Source organism: Protopterus annectens, chromosome 5.part0 (genome assembly GCF_019279795.1).
Source record: "Protopterus annectens isolate FY-2018-M chromosome 5.part0, PAN1.0, whole genome shotgun sequence".
NCBI classification, from domain to species: domain Eukaryota; kingdom Metazoa; phylum Chordata; order Ceratodontiformes; family Protopteridae; genus Protopterus; species Protopterus annectens.
This window is the reverse complement of record NC_056735.1, coordinates 1,090,444-1,110,980: the sequence shown is the minus strand read 5'-3', so window position 1 is coordinate 1,110,980 and position 20,537 is coordinate 1,090,444. Positions and strand designations below refer to the sequence as shown.

Genomic DNA, 20,537 nt, shown 5'->3' with positions numbered 1-20,537 from the left:
TTTTTTTTAAGTGATATCCATAGCAAATCATACAGAATTACATTAAGTCAGCAAAATAACCTTATACCTCTTAACCATCTTGTAAGCTTCCTAGTTGAAATTGTTAGTAAGCTGTTAGTGTCAATCCTGGTCCTACACATGTTCATCATAAGGTTAAGACTGGTTCACCATACAATACTCTCAAAATGCTCTCCTTAAATAGAGTACTCTGTACCTCTCACTGAAATGGTAAAACAATTTTTATACATAACTGCTGCCTGTATAATCCACTAAGTTCCATGTAGGCTTTCTCTTTAGTAAGTTCCACCTCTGTAAAATCTTAGAATGTATAAATGTAACTACTATTTGTGTATAAATGTAAATAGAAATGTAAGCGATCTGTGTTTAACTGGAACATAGTATATTGCAGTCTAAGCAACTAGAGCTTTTCTGTCTGGGCCTCCACTGAGAATGGATAGTATCCAATCAGACTTTCCCAGTAAACAAAGACAAATAAATAAATAATTGTTCCACATTTTGCTCATTTGTTCCACCATTTATGACAGGTAGTGTTTCACATTTTGGAGATGGAAGTTTGAGAACTCTTCAACATTGTAGAAGCCTGAGTACTACATCAGATTCACAAAAATACCTTGTTTCCAGTCTTTCAGTGATAGAATCAGAGAGATCTGGGATGGCGCTACTCTGTTGAAAAGTATCACCTTGTGGCTGGAAGATGTTAAAAGAGGAGCACATGGGTGGTGAAAAAGTTTGTGAAATTTTAGCATTACATTAAGTAGCTAAATAAATCTAATTGAAATCTAATGTTGAATTTGTCTAGAGCACCAGCACACACAGTACAGTTAAAGTGAAGGAGTACTGCTGTAGCAGTATGGTTTGTGTGTTTTGTAGCGACTTCAGTAGATTAGTTGTGTGTCCTCCCTCATGTCACGTTGTACAATGCACAGGAGTGGTGAATGCCCAGTTAAGTATATATTTCATGTGATTTATGTAAGCTATGTGCATGTGCTTGTCTCTCTCTTTTTGTTTCCTTGATAAGCCTTCTTGATCTCTCATTGTTTTCCCTTGTGTTTGTTTGCTCAGGGGAAGTTTATACTTGGGGTGACAATGATGAAGGACAGCTAGGAGATGGAACCACGAATGCAATCCAGAGACCTCGACTAGTTGCAGCACTTCAGGGGAAGAAGATCAATAGAGTGGCATGTGGATCAGCTCACACACTGGCTTGGTCCACCAGTAAACCTGCAAATGCTGGCAAGCTTCCTGCTCAGGTATGTGCAAAAACTATTTGGAAGTTGTGATCTGTACCTTTTCTAGTATCTTTATAGAGTTCCACCTTTGATCTTAAGTAGTCCTATTTTTGAAAGTTTCTTCACACATACAACACCTAAATGGGCAGGTCTTTACAGAACAGAGTTTTTTTTTTCTTTTTAAATTAGAGATGCCATTAACTGAACCCTGAGTGGCTGGATCATAATCCTGAAATTTATCCCTCTAAACCTTGGAGCTTGCTTCTACAAGGGTGCATCCAAAAATACAGTTGCCAGCTCAATGGCTTAGAGAAACAAATTTCTGATTGTGACCCAGATGACCAAGGGTTACTTAGTGGCCCAGGCATTAGTGGAGCAAGTGGAGTGACGGGGCAAATGCTGCTTAGTTGTTTGGGGAGGGCTGCATGCCTGTTAGTAAGAACTCTTGGTTACCAAACTGGTAGTTTGCCTCCAAGCAGACAGATCTATTGAGTGGATCCCTCTTACTGATGTGGGAAAACACATCCCAAATGCACTCAGTGCTGTTCATCCCCTAGGATAACTTGGGCATACATATAGGTTGACCAGTAGGGCTTAAAGAGAAAATACCCTCCAATCTTTTCCTGAGGCAAAAATTAAACTGGGTGGGGCCCTCTCTGATGATTTCTGCTTGAGTCGAGGAATCAGGTGGGGTGCCTTCTTTTCCTTTTCTTGTTTGCATTATGTTTAGAACCACTGGGAAAGAAAATAAAAGAGTTGGAAATTCAAGGATATAGTTGGTATAGCAGTCCGGAAAAGCCGTCTGTACTTGCAGATGATACTTTATACCTGACAAAATCAGAAAGAGACTTTACAGTGTTGTGAACATTTTGAGACAGTTGCAGATCTTTGGGATCCAAAATTAATAAAGCCAAAACAAAGGCAATAGCGGTAACTTATATATCAACACACAAATTAGTTAAGCAATATCCATATTTATGGGGACATGATAAAGTATGGATTAAAAATGACTTTGGTGTGGCAGCTTAGTATATGTGGGAAGAGACTAAACAAAAGATAATGCAAAAACTGAGAAAATGGAAGCTCTGTTATATGAATGAGTGGTAAGATATAAGCAGTCAGTATGTTTACTCCCATTAGTCTTATGCACAGGTCAGGCATATTTTTATCAACCAAAGGGGAAGTTGTGGATAGCAACTAATAAAGAGCTGAAGGACTTTATCTGGGAGAGGGAGACGGCAAGAGTCAAGTGGGATACACTGATTCTTCCAACAGAACAAGGTGGACTAGGATTACCCAATTTGAATGGGTATTTCAGAGCTACACCGTTAAGGCTCCTATACATTGCACAAGCAAAACCTTATAATTCAAAGTGGAAATGATGATGATGAAATGGGGGGGGGGCACAAGAAACAAGGAGAGACTGGGATTTTGGATGCAGGCCTTTAAGTAAAATAACAGTAATCATGCAGATTATTATATCCATAAAGTAGCAAAAAGTATTAATAATTAAGTCAACAGAGGAATTGAGAAAAGAGATTCTGCTGATAGGGGTGACTGCAATTAGTGATATAGACAGTAAGTAAGAGGGGGCTGGAATTTATTCGAGAAAACTGGCAGAGGAACCAATGTATTGGGAGCAAATATCTAGAGAGGGAAAGGTAATAGAATGGGAAGAGGCCAAAAATTTATTTGGACTTCAGATTAAAGATTTCCTTCCCTATCAAAGATTGATATCAGAGTATAGGCAGAGAGAAAGAAATAGAGGGGTCCTAAATGAAAGACCAGCACTGGTAGAGGTTTTAGTAGAATCTAGAACAGAAGCTGCCAATAAAAAGGGAATAATTAGTAGAGCTTATAGAATATTGCATAACTGTAAGAATCAATCAGAGGAGGTTAGAAAGGATTGGGAAATGATACTGGATAAGCAATTGACAAAGAAGCAATGGGAGGATATATGTATGTCTCCCAAATGTGCAACACAATTTAGAAGATTTAGGATTTTTGCTTGGAAATCCTTACATAGATATTTTTATACCCCAAGTAGACTCCAGAGAATTTTTCCTCAGGTAGACAGCAAATTTTGGAAGTGTGACAAGGAAGAAAGAGGTACTTGGGAGCATTTTCTGGGAGTGCTGTGGTTTATCAGATTTTAAGGGTGCACTGTCGATGTTAGGTAGGCAGATTGGTGTGATGAGGGAGATGATTTTTCTGATCTATGATTCAGAATCAGAATTGCCTAGACATGGTAAGACCTTGCTGTGTCTAATTATGGTAGCTGTCAAAAAAGCAATTGACTAGAAAATGGAAATCGAAATCTAAACCAACTGTATTAGAAGTAGTGAATATAGTAACAGAGATAAAACAACTGGAATTGAGATCTTTAGAAAAAGGTAGGAACAAACTACATAGGAAAAAATGGTAATTTTGGGAACAATACATATAGGGGGGGGTGAAATTTAAAAGAAGACAGGATTTGAATGAGCTATGTAATGTTTGACTGAAAATGATTGGGTAGATTTTAAGTGATGTATTATGTCTGCAACTGGGAGTGTGTCAGTATGGTTGTGATGTAAAATGCTTGCAACTAGGATTGTGTCAGTGTGTTTTGTTTTCATTTATATAAATGTATGATTGCTTATGTCGTAAGTGATGGTTTAATAAAGATGTTTCTTGTCTAAAAAGGGGGTGGACAAGAACTGAATAATTTATGTAATGTTGTTTAGGTTATATTTTTGTAGCAATATATGTGAAGTATAATGTTAATGTTAATTTGTTAATACAGTTTGTTGACTTTTGTATAAATGTAAATTTGCATATGTCACAAGTGATAATTCAATAAAGGTGTTTTAAAAAAAATAACCTCTGATCCTTTGAGAAGGTTTTGGCAACACACATTTCATTTGACCCTTACCCTTGGGTAGAATGAGTGGGCTCTAGGGCACATCTTCCTGGGCAAATTAACGGAAGAGTTTGGTGGATAGGCGGGGCATGTTGGTCATCATTGGATCAGAGGTAAAACAAATAGTGAAGATATATGAAAACAACAGTCTTAAAAGGCATTACATTATTTAAGCATCTTGCTTTATAGTATGGTTATTAGCAAATATAAAATAATGAAAACTGGAAAAACAATTTAAATGTAAGATAGCAGCAGTACAATTTACACATGAGTTTAATCATTACTAGCATGTAAGGACTAAAATTAAATGTGTGTAGAACTAGTACATTCATATCAATATATACAAACCAGTTCTCTTCAGGAGGCATTAAGTGACACTTGAACTGATTCCACCTTCACTGTTACTGATGTTATTAAGCTGGGTTGTGCTTTACCTGGCTATACAGGAAATATTTTTTCTTTCAAAAATATTTTTTATTGAATGTATGATAAGAACTACAATATTAAAAAGGAAAGAAATAAAAGCCATAAGACGCTGATTGCCATGAAAAACTGATCAGTATAGAATGTAGTCTAGTTTTCAAAATTACAACCATTTGAAATTCATCTCGTATTCTTTTCTAATATGAGAATAATCAGCAACCTAAGAAGAGTAACTGTTTGCTATATATGCAAAGTATGTTGTGCTTTCTTCATTATACAGGGCAAGTCTTTGAAATAAAGTTTAGAGCAATTGAGATGCGTATACAAACTTAAAAAAATGATAAAATAGAATAAGTTTGTTTATAAAATATGCCAGAATGCTAGAATTTTATTAAAAGGTTAAATAGAATATCTGCAGTATCACCTTTCTAGCACAAGCTAAGATATTTCATAAAAAATGGAAATTGACATTTTTTTAACTATTGAAGGAATATGATTATTATAAATTTTATTTCTGGAAAGATAAAAGTTGTCAGACCATATAATTTCAGTCAAGCCTTCTATCTCTTTCCAAAAAGATTAGACATTTTTGAGCAACAATAAATAATATGCTCCCAATTTAGGTTTTCTTCAGAATTATATGCACAACTTCTAAAATGATTTTAATGATTTTATCCTGCTCATTTGATATACAAATGCTCCATGAATAACTTTTCATGTATACATTTTCCAGAAAGGAGATCTAGATGTTTTGGCAATAGATTCAAGAGTCAAAAATCTATTTGAATAATTAAGTAGCTCATTCTTATTTTGATATAAAATTTTCCAAAAATTAACATTTAAATCAATTTTATAATCTAAGAGAAGATTTTTTTTTCTTAAGGGTCATCTTAGGCAGCAGTGGATTTGATGGTGGGGGGCTCAGTTAGATTCACACATGCATCCATAAACTCCATCCTGTGTATTACTCTCAGGATGTGGATATTTTCAATCCTAGGAAGAATGAGAGTTCCTTCTTTTCATAATAGCTTTCCTGCAGGAGTACAGGAAACAGTTCAGAACTCCAGCGTTATGCTAGGCTCAGGTCGCCTATCCTAGATAAAGTGTAAGACTGTGTTCAGCCACACAGTCACCAACATCTGTCTGTCTGAGCTCATGTTTGAATGAGTCCTGTTCTTTGCCAAACCAGAAAATGCAAGGCCATGTAACCTTTTTTGCACCCCATCTTTCTGAACGACTTGCCTGTTAATGCATGCAAACTTTGTGGAAATGAGAAAGAGCCTCTTAAAGACAAGCAGTCAGAAAGCTTCCACTTGGAAGGCCTTATGAGGAGATAGAGCATTTTGCTTTCTGAGTGACTTAGAAATGCTAATTTCTATGTAATTTCCTTGTCTGATCCATGGCTACTGACAATATTCAGCCCTGAATGCATCTGGAGTTTTATGGGACATTAAAAGATTATAGATGTATAAAAATTAGAGATAGTGACACCTTCAGTAATCGGGCGACTCCGCTTAGGTGCAGTGAAATTTCTGACTTGACAGAACCTAAAGACATAAACTTCATTCAGTTGCCATTTTGCCATGGCCTTTGTGACTGATCAGAGTTAGCCATCACTTAGCAGGTGATCCAGATGAAGCAAGCAGTTACTTAGCCATACTCATCATCTTAATAAAGAAGAACTTGGTATGAAAACTTTTGTGTTGCTACTAAGAGAGGAGTAGCTTCATGTCAACAGGCTCATTCACCTTGGATATTTGAATCAGGTTAAGCATGTGTCCGTAGCTGATGGCATATTTGATACAGGTAACATAACAGCTGCATAAGAAGGGAGGAAAAAAGGACAACCAATGTCTGGATTGAGTTGCAACTCAGGGGTTTTCCATGATGCTTAAACTGGAGTTTGGCCAGTAGTGGACCATCCTTGATTCTGATGCCAACCAATAACATTTGCAGATCAAGGAGGGTCATTTTTCTGAAATGCTTAAGGGTATTTTTTTTCAGGTGCTGTTGTGGGCTTCCTGTTGACCTACAGCAACCCTGTTAATCAGGTGTGTGAGGTGTTGCAGAATCAGTGGCAAAGACTATGAATGGTCTGTGCTGAATAAAGAATTAAAAGCATTAGTATATAGCACTACTTCACTATGTATGGCTAGAACATAAATCTGTTCTCAGACTTTTCATGTAGTCACCACAGCTGAACATAGCTGCTGATTGATTTTTAATTTTCCTAACTCCTCCAGTTTTTGGCATTTGGTATTAAAGTATGAGGGCTGTCTGTTGTGTCGTTTGTTGTTGCAGTGTGTCAGAACTGTATCTCTTGTTATAAGCTGTAACTTTATCTCATGCTGATTATGTCATAGTACATGGAGCACTGTGATTATGCTCTTAATTCAGGAAAAATCACCTTTTTGTCCTAATCATAGGTTCATAGGTAGGCTATTGGCCCTAGGGCCTATATAAGCCTAGCCAAAAAGATACCCTGGCATTCTCCACCCAAGAAAATTATTTTCCTGTGCCCCTGTCGAGCAGTGCCACAGAGGTGGTCCTGGGGTGAATTTCCTATTTCCCATCCAATCATCAAGATTTTTCTTGAAGAGTGCTAATGAGGAGCTTTGTTTGATATAGATAGGTAGTTTGTTCCAGAGTATGGGAATTCTCTGGGACAGGAATCTATCCCTCCAGCATGTTCTGTTTATTGTGGTGACAAGTTTAGGTCCCTTGAGCGTGTAGCTTGGAGGGATTGGGATTTCTTGAAGTGGAGCATGTCCAACAACTCTGGGTTTGACATAGCTTTGTATGTTAGGCAGAGATCACCTCTGAGTAGGCGATATGCGATGGAGTAAAGCTGGAGTTTTTTGAGACGGTCTGCATAGGGCATCTGTTTGAGGCCGCTAATCCTCTTTGTGAGGTATTTCTGCGGCCTTTCCAGTTGTTGTAGATATCTTGTGAGGTACATACCAAAAAGGACGTTGTACTCTATAATGTGTCTGAGTGACGAGTAGAGGGGAACAATGACCTCTTTTTTTCCTGGATGAGAAATCTTTTGTGATGAGGTGTGCCACGTAGAAGGATTTCCTGACTACAGTGGCGATGTGATTATCAAAAGAGAGACTCCTGCTTAAAGTTTTGTTAAAATACCTTTTGGCAGTGTTAAGCAGCAGTTTTGTGCTAGAGCGTAACTACACACCATGGAAGAGTTTCTGAACATTTTCACAGCTTTAAAAGCTGTAATACAGTGTGCCATTGCACAATGAAACAGATATATGGTAGAATGAAGTGTTTCACTGTTTTTAAAGCTGTTTATTCATTATATAGATACTTTGCTTTTGCTTACTGTGTGTTGTGTATGACTGTGCTAAGTGTTTATATATTGCAAATCTGTAAACTTTATTTCCTGTAACTGGTGATATATGGAACTGATAAAGCTCTTTGCACTGCAAAGAATTATTTTTATCTTAGCGAGCTTGTTGTGTGTTCCCAACATGGATTTCGTGTCACCTGTTAAACTCTGCTTCATTCTGTTCTCAAGTTGAAGATCTTGAGATATGTGTGCAAGACACACTAAAAGCTAGTTATGGTTGGAGACCTGATTATAATCCTCTGTGTTCTGTCTCTTTTTGTCTTTAGTTTAACCCATGTCTGAAAAGGGTCTTCAGCGCAGCCCACCTGCTTGGTTACAAAATCAAACAGGCAAATAAATAAATGAAATAAAAATGCAGAAGCATCATTTTACTTGATTGAATTCTCCAAGCTAGGTCAAGGGCAGTCTTGTTTTTTTTTTTTTTTTTTAGTATTCTGTTACAGTGGGTCAGTGCTACAATATAAGAGTTTCTGGAGTTGTGATATAACAGTGGCTGGTTAGTCCTCCAACAAAATTAGAATTTATTTCAGGTCCAAATGAAGAGGGTATGATCCATGAATGCAAGGAAGAGGTGTAGCTGATATTTTTGTGGGAAATTGTTGTTAGGTTTAACGTAATGTTCATCATTCGATTATTCCTACAGTAGCCTACGCTATATTGTTTAACATCAATACAAGTGCACTGTAACCACATGGATGAACAAATAAAATACTTTAATACTGCAAATTAAAACTTTTGCATATCAGTGCTTCATCAGGCAAACTTTAGCAACTGGTTATGTTACATTTAAATACCTACAGTCAGATATGTACACATATTGCATCATATTCTGTTTAGCATGCATTCTTAATATCATAAACAATTTCATTTCCACCATTTAAAACTCCAAAATGCTGTCTGTATGCCTTATAAAATTGAGTGAAATTCATATAATTTATTTAATGGTATTATGTTTATCTTTGATTACTGTTTTAATAATAATAATATGCCCATTTAAGGCTGCAAAATGATGTGCTCAAAATTAATTAATCCACATATGCACGTATCTCTTCATATAGAACCTGTAGCACCAGAAACTTGAAAGTGTGTTGCTAACTAGTCTCCCCAATGTGTTTATTTATTGCATTTGTATTTATTTGATGCCCTATGTCCGATATATGGTTCTTTGTTCTTCCCCTTAGCTTTCTGTTGGTCTTTCCTATAAATAGCGCCTAACATTTTTCACATTTGGCCATATATATATATATATATATATATATATATATATATATATATATATATATATATATATATATACTGTATTTTGACCATCACACTTAGCATAGGTTCTCAAAGTAAAATTTGTAGTTGTCATAGAATGTTTACATTTCTTATCTGTATACACATATTTGCAAATGTTACATCTAGTAGATGGATAAGTTCCTTTGCTATTGCTCTTTTATGTCCAGTTGTTTAACTTATTTAAAACATAATGTACTTTCCAAGGTCTGTGCCTTCCTATATCAAAAAATAGTACCTGCTGCTGCTAATACTGTTAGTTGCAGTGTATTGTTTAATATACGCAAATGTCTCTTAACAATGTCCTTTATTTATTAAGTCTCTGTCATATGTGAGCATGCACCTCAAACTTTTTCTTTCCCCCTCTTAGGATAATATTTTGCGAAAACTATTCTCACTGCTTGTTTTCTCAGATTCCTAATATGATCTTCATATTGTTGTAATTCTCCCTTACTCACATCAATGCATTTACCACACTTCTCCTGTAATTGTTATTCCGTTGTTCCATCCTGTGTATTCAGTCTTGCTCCTCTAGGTGTCTGTTAGTACCAAAGAAAGCAGCTTCATGGAGACCAGTCTTAGATCTTTCTTTTCTCAACCATTTTGTCAAAGTTATGAAGTTTAAAATGCTAACCGTAAACAGCCTGTTATTTCTCTTAGTCCTGTACAGTTTTTTGATAACTCCAGATTTAAAGGATGCTCTTCTTTGTATTCCACTAGCCATAGGCTTTAGGCTTTTTCTAAGGTTTTGTGTGTCTTGAGTTGCACTTTCATTTCTCTACATTAACCATTAGGTTATCTGCTACTCCAAGGGTGTTTACAAAGTGTCTAACTCTAGTGATAATCTGCTGCTGACTGTGAAGTATTCACGTTTTTGCTTATTTGGATGACTTGCTTATTCTTTGCATAGTTTTTCAAAGTGTCAAGGGTCTCTTATGTGGGTTAGAGATCTTCTTCCTGACTGGGTTTTCAAGAGTATTTCAAAATTTTGTTTTATTCTATCCCACAGGATTGTCTTCTGGTTACATCAATTAAGAGAGTGTTTTCCCCTTGATGACTTCAGCGAGGGAATTCCTGAGGATATTAGAATTCATGTCATCTGTGATGCTCTTGATTCCTCTTGCCAGACTTCACATGAAAACAATTCAAAATCTATATGGCCCTTTCAAATTCCAGTTTTAAGACTTGTACGGTGGGAGTTGCTGTGGTGGACAGACCAGATATTTCTGAATCTTGGTCTCCTGTTCTCCCTTTCAGCTCCATTACAGTTTGTAACAGCACATGCCTCATACTTTGCCCGAGGAGCTTTATCTTTGCTGTGAAAGTGCAGGGTATTTTCCCCAAGTGAGACAAACCAACGCACAAAATGTCAGTGAAGTGGCGTCTATGGTTAATCATCGAATGAAGTAAATGTCGAATAGCTATTCATCAAATGAAAATCATCGGGCATGCATCTATCTAACATGCACCCCATATAACCATTGAGACATGCATCTATCTAACATGCACCCCATATAACCATTGAGACATACATCTATCTAACATGCACCCCATATAACCATTGAGACAGGGAAAATAACTACTTGGTTCACACTTCCTCTTCTCATTCATGGCAGTATTACAAACCTCTTTTCTCCACTGTAGTGCGGTCTCAGAGTTGGCATATATAGTTTTGGGGGTGTGGAGGGTGAAGCCCTCCCCTGGGTGGGTTTGAAATACTGCCATGCGTGAAACAGGGAAGTGTTGGCCAAGTAGTTATTTTCCCCTTCTCACAGGTTTGATGAAGTGCATGTTCAATGGACGGATGTTTGATGATTTTCATTCGAAGACTAGCTGTTCATTTACTTTGTTCAGTGATTAACCATAGACCCAATGAGACGTTGACAGTAATAAATACACTTCACTCAATCATTTTTTCTCCCTGGGACGTCTTCAAGTGATCATAGAAAATTCCACAGAGATGTGGTACATAAACAGGTTTTCTTTGGTGGGGGGGGGGGACTAGATCTTATCCTGTGTGCAGGTTAGCCATTGTAGCCTGGGATATAGCCCTACAGGCTTCTTACATTCTGTCAGAGCAAAACTTTGTGGCAGACACACTGAACAGGACCAGGAGAGACTCTCATGAAAGGAAACGGAACCTGGCAGCCTTTCAGGATTTGATTCAGATGTGGAGAACATTTCGTATAAATTTGCCTCCATTCACAACAAACACCTGAATACATTCTGCTCCAGAATTAATTGCAAGCAAGCCTAGAAAACAGATGTTTTCCATTCCCTTTAGTAGGAAGTTTTCCTGTATGCCTTTTCATCCTTTGCACTGATATCCAGGGTCATTCTGAAGGGCTCTTCAGAGATCATTGTGATGACTCGCTTCTGGCCTAGGCAACAAGTTTTTCTCCTTTTTTGGAAATGACCAAGGGCATTTACCTCAGACTTCCTCAGACTGGATCTAATCACACAAGAACAACAACTATAGGTAAACTCCAAATCACTGAAAAGCTGAATAAACACTATTAAATCCACTTAAAGCACAAAGTTTTGGAGCTCAGCTTTTTATTAATGAATAACATAGTTGACAAAACCATTCACCAACAGCAGAATTTCATAATCTTGAGTATGCAGTTGATTTTCTCAAGTATTGATTTCTAATCATACTATTAAAAGAGAAGTTAGGATGCATACTTCTAGAATGTAACTATTTATTAGCCTGCACATCCTTATTATATATAAAATTTCATCTCACAGTCATGCAATTTAATGCAATAAACATCTGAAAATGAATGTGAGTAACAAGAATAATTTAAAACTTAAAATTATTGATGTTCTTCATGTTTCACTGTTGCAGTCATTACATTTGGGTTATCCTTCTGGCAGGTTGCCCTCAGTCGTCCTGAATTCCAAAGTCTTGGGTCCTGCGTTGGTTGCTGTCACCTCTTCCCTGACGTCAGGTCGTCAGGGGTATAAAAGATGCAGCTGACGCCATTTTATTTAGTCTTTCTTGTCGCGCGGTGCCCGAAGCAGAAGTAGTTCGCAAGTGCCGGTCGGCCGACTCCTGAGATTTTTGTGTTCGTGTTTCAGATCCGAAGTCTTCATTAAAAGCTAAGTACCCCGTTGGGGAAACTTTTTTCTTGCTCCTGACCGATGTTAGAAAAAGTTAATTCTATTTCTTGTGGGAAACAAATACCTCATAAGGACTTTCATTCTTAGTGTATTCCTTGCCTAGGCCCTGACCACGACATTGCTAGTTGTCGGTTTTGTGCTAGATTTAACCAACGCACTATTAAGCGTCGGTACGATTTTGCATTAAGCTACTTTGGGCGAAGATTTAATTATACAATGTCATCGGATTGCCATCTGACTACCGGAGTTCACAAAAAAACTAAAAGAAAAAGGCAACCAAGGTCCAAAACCGACGACGAAGCTTCTCCTAAGCAAGTCGCCGGTTCTCCGGTCCTCAGTGAGGTGCTTTCGCAGCCTCTGATGCCCGCTACTTTAGAGTCGCAGGCCGCTACCGACTCCCACGTGGAGTCGCCTAGGCCGCTGCAAACTCAAGGTATTGGAGCCTCGGAGATTATTCCCTCGGATGGGTCCAGAGCCGTTGAGCAGGCATCGGCTTCTGAGGGTGTATTCAAACCTAAACAATTATATATTAAACTGGCTTTAAAGACAAAGGCTAAAACACCTTTAAAGGCAAAGAAACAAGTTCACCAGCCACAAGGACAGGCCTCCATGCCCAAAAAACAGATGCTCAAAATGGTCGAAGACTTAATTACCTTGATCAGGAGTTCCCATCCCCCTCCTGATAAGAGGTGTAGGCAAGAGACAGACTATGAATCTTCAGATCAGGTTTCCATTTCTTCTGATTCCTCTTCTGCTCAGGAATATTCTCTTCCCCTCTATGAGGATTCTGATGCTGAAGAATCAATTCCTTCAGCCTCTCCTCCTGAGGACTACTCTGTTGGGGAAACCTTGCATACCATGAGGGAGCACTTCCACTGGGAGAGCCAAGATTATTCAGAATCTAAGAAAAGGCACAGAGACTTCCTTTTACGACCTCAACACAGGCCTCTAGCTATTCCACCTCTATTAGACATTGTAGATGATGTGTTCTCGGAGTCTAGTCTGACCCCTGACTCTTTACCTCCAGCTCCTGTTAAGCTGGATAGATACTACAGGTCCCTGACTCTCATAAATTCCTTTTCAAAAACCCTTCTGCAGATCCAGAAACTATTTCTCAGGGTCCGAAAGGGGTCAAGGCCTCTACTGCAAAAAACCCTACCCCCTCTGACAAGGATTCTAGGGCGCTGGATAGATTGGGAAAAAAGATTTACACATCTGCTACGTTGGCTATAAGAGCCTTAAATTGCCAGTTTCATATGCTCAAATATCAGCAATATATCGTGACACTGCTTAAACAGAAAATGATGGCAAATTCTGAATGTGCAGAAAACAAAGAAATGCAGGATTTATTGCATGCAGCTGAACAAGTTGGAAGCATACTTTGCAATGTGGGTTTGATTCTCTGGAGGCCTCCTGCAGGGCCGCTGTTACAGGTTCTGTCATTAGAAGGCATGCTTGGCTAAAGGAACAAAATCTGCCTGACCATGTTAAAGCATAATTATTAGATGCTCCTTTACAACATGATACATTGTTTGGTGTTAAGGCGGAGGAGGTGTTAAAGAAAATGGGGACAAAGCTAAATCTATGCAAACAGTCAAGGATTTCTTACAGGTACAGCCACCTAGATTTAGCAGACACTGGCCTACAAAGAATTGGTCCTTTCCAGTCTCAGACAGACCTCAAAGGGGCAGATCCAGATGCCCTAGAGGCAGATCACAGCCACAAGGTTCCTATAGGTCTAAGCATTGGAGTGCTTCTACCTCCAAAGGTGGAGAAGACAAATCACAACCATACAGGAAACGGTACCAATGACTTCCCCCTGCCTGCACCACGCGCTTATCTTCTGGCAGCACCGTTAGGGGGAAAACTAGCACTTTTTTCTCAAAATTGGCACATTATAACGTAGAACAAATGGGTTCTAGACATAGTGTCACAAGGCTACAAGTTTCATTTTCATACCCTGCTAAGGGCAGACGGTTGGCCAGACCTGCCAAAAAATCAATGGGCAGAGGCTCAAAAACAAGTTGCAGCTCCATTGGACATGAGGGCTATTCAACAAGTGCCACAGCAAGAGCAGGGACAAGGATTTTACTCAAGACTGATGTTCATCGTGTTTCACTGTTGCAGTCATTACAATTGGGTTATCCTGCTGGTAGGCTACCCGCAGTCAGCCTGAATTCCAAAGTCTTGGTCCGGCGTCGGTTGCTGTCGCCTCCTCCCTGATGTCAGTGTGCCAGGGATATAAAAGATGCAGCTGACGCCATTTTCTTCAGTCTTTCTTGCCACGTGGTGCCTGAAGCAAAAGCAGTTCGCAAGTGCCGGTCGGCCGACTCCTGAGATTTTCGTGTTCGAATTTCAGATCCGAAGTCTTCATTAAAAGCTAAGTACCCCATTGGGGAAACTTTTTCTTGCTCCAGACCGATGTCAGAAAAAGTTAATTGTATTTCTTGTGGGAAGCAAATACCTCATAAGGACTTCCATTCTTACTGTATTCCTTGCCTAGGCCCTGATCATGACGTTGCTAATTGTCGGTTTTGTGCTAGATTTAACCAACGCACTATTGAGTCGGTACGATTTTGCATTTCACTATTTTGGCAGAAGATTTAATTACACAAAGTTGTCGGATAGCCATCCGGCTACCGCAATTCAAAAGAAACGCAAAGAAAAAGACAGGCATCCGAGGTCCAAAACTGATGACGAGGCTTCTTCTAAGCCAGTCGCTGGTTCGCCGGTCCGCAGTGAGGTGCTTACGCAGCCCCTGACGCCCGCTACTTTAGAGCCACAGCCGCTTCCAATTCCCACGTGGAGCCGACTAGGCCGCTGGAAACTCAAGGTATTGGAACCTCGGAAACTATTCCCTCAGATGTGTCCAGAGCCGCTGAGCAGGCATCTGCTTCTGAGGGTGTTTTCAGGCCTACACAGTTGTATGTTAAAACGACTTCAGCTTCAAAGGTAAAGACTAAAGCACCTCTAAAGACAAAGAAACAAGTACAACAGCCCCATGGACAGGCCTCCATGCCTAAAAACAGATGCTCAAAATGGCCAAAGACCTAATTACTTTGATCAGGGGTTCCCATCCCCCTCCTGATAAGAGGCCTAGGCAAGAGACAGAATATGAATCTTCAGATCAGGTTTCCATTTCTTCTGATTCCTCTTCTGATCAGGAATACTGTCTTCCTCCCTATGAGGATTCTGATGCTGAAGAATCTATCCCTTCAGCCTCTCCTCCTGAGGATTATTCTTTTGGGGAAACTCTGCATACCATGAGGGAGCATTTCCACTGGGAGAGCCAAGATTATTCAGAATCTAAGAAAAGGCTCAGAGACTTCCTTTTATTACCTCAGCACAGGCCCCTTGCTATTCCACCTGTGTTAGACATTGTAGATGATGTATTTTCAGAGTCCAGCTTGACTCCTGACTCTTTACCTCCAGCTCCTGTTAAGCTAGACAGATACTACAGGGTTCCTGATTCACATAAATTTCTTTTTAAGAACCCTGCTGCTGACCCAGAACCTGTTTCTCAGGGTCTCAAAGGGGTCAAGGCTTCCACTGCAAAAAACCCTACCCCCTCTGACAGGGATTCTAGGGCACTGGACAGATGGGGAAAAAAAGATTTACACTTCTGCTTCCTTGGGTATAAGGGCTTTAAATTGTCAGTTTCATATGCTTAAATATCAGCAGTATATTATGTCACTGCTTAAACAGAAAATGGTGATAAATTCTGAATGTGCAGAAAACAAAGAAATGCAGGATTTATTGCATGCAGCTGAACAAGTGGGAAAACATACTTTGCAATGTGGTTTTGATTCTCTGGAGGCCTCCTGCAGGGCCGCTGTTACAGGTTCTGTCATTAGGAGGCATGCTTGGTTAAAGGAACAGAATCTGCCTGATCATGTTAAAGCAAAATTATTAGATGCTCCATTACAGCATGATACCTTGTTTGGTGTTAAAGTAGAAGAGGTGTTGAAGAAAATGGAGGACAAAGCTAAATCTATGCAAACAGTCAAGGATTTCTTACAGGTACAGCCTCCAAGATTTAGCAGGCACTGGCCTACAAAGAATTGGTCTTTTTCCAGTGTCAGACAGGCCACAAAGAGGCAGATACAGATGCCCTAGGGGCATATCCCAGCCCCAAGGCTCATACAGGTCTAAACAATGGGGTACTTCTACCTCCAAAAGCAGAGAAGACAAATCACAGCCATACAGGAAACAGTCCCAATGACTTCCCCCTGCCTGCGCCAAGCACTTATCTTCTGGCAGCACCTTTAGGGGGAAAACTAGCACTTTTTTCTCAAAATTGGCATGTAATAACACAGACCAAATGGGTCTTGGATGTAGTGTCACAAGGCTACAGGTTTCACTTTCACACCCTGCCAAGGGCAAACGGTTTGCCAGACCTGCCAAAACATCAATGGGCAGAGGCACAAAAGCAAGTGTCATCCCTCATGGACATGAGGGCCATTCAGCAAGTACCACAGCAAGAGCAGGGACAAGGATTTTACTCAAGACTGTTCTTGTTGCCTAGAAAGGACAAAGCCTGGAAACCAGTACTGGAGCTATCTATTCTAAACACATATCTGGATATTCCAAGATTCAAAATGTTGACTCTGCAGCAGCTTCTGCCCATGCTGGGCAAGAAGGCTTGGCTTGTGACTTTAGACCTAAAAGATGCATACCTGCATGTCCCAATCAGACAATCATGCAGAAGATACCTCAGATTCATAGCTGGCTTAATGCACTACCAATTCTCTGCACTGCTCCTTGGCTTATCTATTGCGCCCAGGGTCTTCACAAAATGCTTGGCTCCAGTAATTGCATTTTGCAGACAGAGGAATACAAATATATCCTTACTTGGACGACTGCCTTATTCAAGCAGAGAACAAGGACATTCTACTACAGCATCTGGCATTTGTAAAAAGATTACTAACATGCCTAGAGTACACAGTAAACGAAAATAAATCAAAACTAGTACCCTCTCAAGAGATAATATTCCTGGGTGCAAGCTTAAATACAACTGCCCAGATGGTTTATCTCACGCCAGACAAACAAAGGCAACTGACTACTTATTTCAAAATGTTGGCAACAAAGACCCAGTTATCTGCAAGAAAAATTCTGCAGGCTTTGGGCTTCATGGCATCCTGCATTCTGCTAATTTCATATGCAAGACTGCATATGAGGAAACTTCAATGGTATCTAAAAAGTGTTTGGACTCAACATTGCCACAGCCTGGAAACAGTAATTACCCTCATTCCCTGCCTGCAACAGGAGTTTTGATGGTGGGCAAAGGCTTGTCACCACAACAAGGGGCAGCTATTCGCTTTACCCACAGCCAGGCAGATATAAACAACATATGCATCAGATTATGCCTGGGGGGCCCTCATGACAGGAAGATGTGCAAATATATCTTACTTGGACGACTGCCTCATGCAAGCAGAGAACAAGGACATTCTACTACAGCATTTGACTTTTGTGATAAGACTTTTAACATGCCTAGGGTACACAGTCAGCAAAAAGAAATCAAAACTAGTACCCTCTCAAGAGATAATATTCCTGGGTGCAAGCTTAAATACAACTGCCCAGATGGCTTATCTCACTCCAGACAAACAAAGGCAACTGACTACCTATTTCAAGAAAATGGCAACAAAGGCCCAGTTATCTGCAAGAAAAATTCTGAAGGCTTTGGGCTTCATGGCATCCTGCATCTTACTAATTCCATATGCAAGACTGCATATGAGGAAAATTCAGTGGTACCTAAAAAGTGTCTGGACACAACATTGCCACAGTCTGGAAACAATGATTACTCTAATTCCTTGCCTGCAACAGGAATTTTGATGGTGGGCAAAGGCTTGTCACCAGAACAAGGGACAGCCATTCTCACTACCCCCAGCCAGGCAGAGCCTAACGACAGATGCATCGGATTATGCCTGGGGGGCACACATGGCAGGAAGAGGCATTCAGGGCACCTGATCCACAAACCAAAAGCATCTACATATCAGTCAAAAAGAGATGCTAGCTGTTCAAACTGCCCTGACAGTCTTCAAGGACCTACTTCATCTGGGACAACTACTGATAAAGACAGACAACACCACGGTCATGTGGTACATAAACAAGCAAGAGGGCACTCATTCTTATCCCCTGTGCAGACTAGCCATGGCTTTATGGGACACAGCATTGACTTAACAAGTTCATCTGCAGGCACAATTCCTGCCTGGAAAGGAAAATACTCTGGCAGACAAACTAAGCAGAAACCTCATGGATCCCCACGAGTGGCACCTGGATCCACAAGTCTTCAGCATGATAACAATGAAATGGGGACGCCTGGACATAGATCTATTTGCCTCCCCTCAAAACAATCCACTAAAAAGATTCTGCACAAGGACTTATCACATACAAGCTTGGAAAGTGGATGCCTTATCTTTCAACTGGACAAACCTATCAGTATATGCCTTTCCTCCACTGCCTCTCCTCCCCAAGGTACTCCTAAAAGTCAGGCAGGAGAAACCAACAATGATTCTGATTGCCCCAGACTGGCCACGCCAGTACTGGTATCCAATTTTAAGGAACTTGTTCCAGTGCCCAGCCTGGATCTTACCTCAAATACCTCATCTACTGTCCCAGCAAAACAATCAGATTCTGCACAGCCAACTCAGGACCCTAAACCTGGCAGCATGGCAGATAATGTAGCCATACAAACTAAACCTCTCAGTAAAGCTGTGATGGATGTCATTTTAGAAGCCAGAAGGCCTAGTACTAGAAAATCCTATGCTGGGAAATGGAAGAGATTTTGCGCTTGGAACCACGCTCAAGGAACTGATACAGCTGTCCCAAATATTCCTCAGATTTTGCAATATTTAACAGAGATGCTGGACAAAGGCCTATCTTTTTCATCAATTAAAGTCCATGCCTCTGCCATTTATACAATGCAGAGCCACCACTCTTTTCTCATCCTTTATTAAGACAGTACCTCAGAGGAGCCAAAAACTTAAGGCCTCCAAGGAGAATGCCAATACCTGCATGGGACCTCAATCATGTCTTGGAAAAACTCACCTTACCTCCTTTTGAGCCAGCTGCTACTGCAGACATAAAGTTCTTATCTTGGAAAACAGCTCTGCTCCTAGCAATAACTTCTGCAAGACAAGATTCAGAGCTACAGGCTCTCATGGCTGTGAAACTCTTTATGATTTTCTATCCAGACAGGGTCTCTCTGAGAACAAACCCTACATTTATGCCTAAGGTGGTATCCAGTATAGCCCTTAACCAAACAATTAATTTGCCAACCTTTTTCCAAATCCACAGAACAACGGGGAGAAAATTCTGCATTCTTTGGACGTACACAGACAACTTAGATTCTACTTGGACAAAACTAAAGTTTTCAGAAAGACAGAGCAATTACTAGTGGCATATGCCACAGCATCACAAGGAAAGGCCATCTCCAAGCAGACTGTTTCAAAGTGGATAGGTCACTGCATTCGTTTCTGCTACTCACAACATGGCAAACCAGTGCCTAAGGGCATTAGGCCACATTCAACCAGAGCTGCAGCCACTTCTGCAGCCTTTCTCAGGGGAGTACCAACCAAAGACATTTTGGAGGCTGCTACTTGGAGTTCAGTGCATACCTTTACAAAACATTACAATCTGCCTCTTTACTCTAAATCCAGGACAGGCTTTGCCGCTGCAGTTCTGCAGGGCCTCATAGCCACTCCTAATGCTGTTTTATCTCCAGCCCCCCAACCATAGCTTTGGGACTCAACCCAAATGTAATGACTGCAACAGTGAAACACGAAGAACATAGTACAGTTGTGTACACTTACCATAAATGTAGATGTTCGAGTGTATTCACTGTTGCAGTCCAGTTTACCCACCGCCATCCCCCTTATTTTTGCTGGAACTTATCTTTACTTCTCTAATCTATACAACCTAGGTGGTGTATTTGCTTATAGATGAAGGTAAACCTTATTTTGGTGCATGTATGTTTTATTTACATATTTTTAGCCTACCCTTTTGAGAGCACCTGACATCTGGGGCAAGAAAAACTAAATAAAATGGCATCGGCTGCATCTTTTATACCCCTGACGTCAGGGAAGAGGCGACAGCAGTCGACGCATGACCCAAGACTTTGGAATTCAGGCCGACTGAGGGCAACCTGCCAGCAGGATAACCCAAATGTAATTACTGCAACAGTGAATACACTCTAACA

General features: G+C 40.1%; 1 protein-coding gene across 1 annotated transcript in view; it reads left to right on the top strand.

Annotated features, from left to right (window-relative positions):
* HERC2 (HECT and RLD domain containing E3 ubiquitin protein ligase 2) overlaps positions 1–20,537 on the top strand; it is a gene marked incomplete in the record, with an annotated part of 3,551,743 nt that overhangs the window by 3,359,322 nt on the left and 171,884 nt on the right. The window contains 1 exon segment of the mRNA XM_044072055.1: positions 1,084–1,271. Coding sequence (XP_043927990.1) covers positions 1,084–1,271 — 188 coding nt within the window.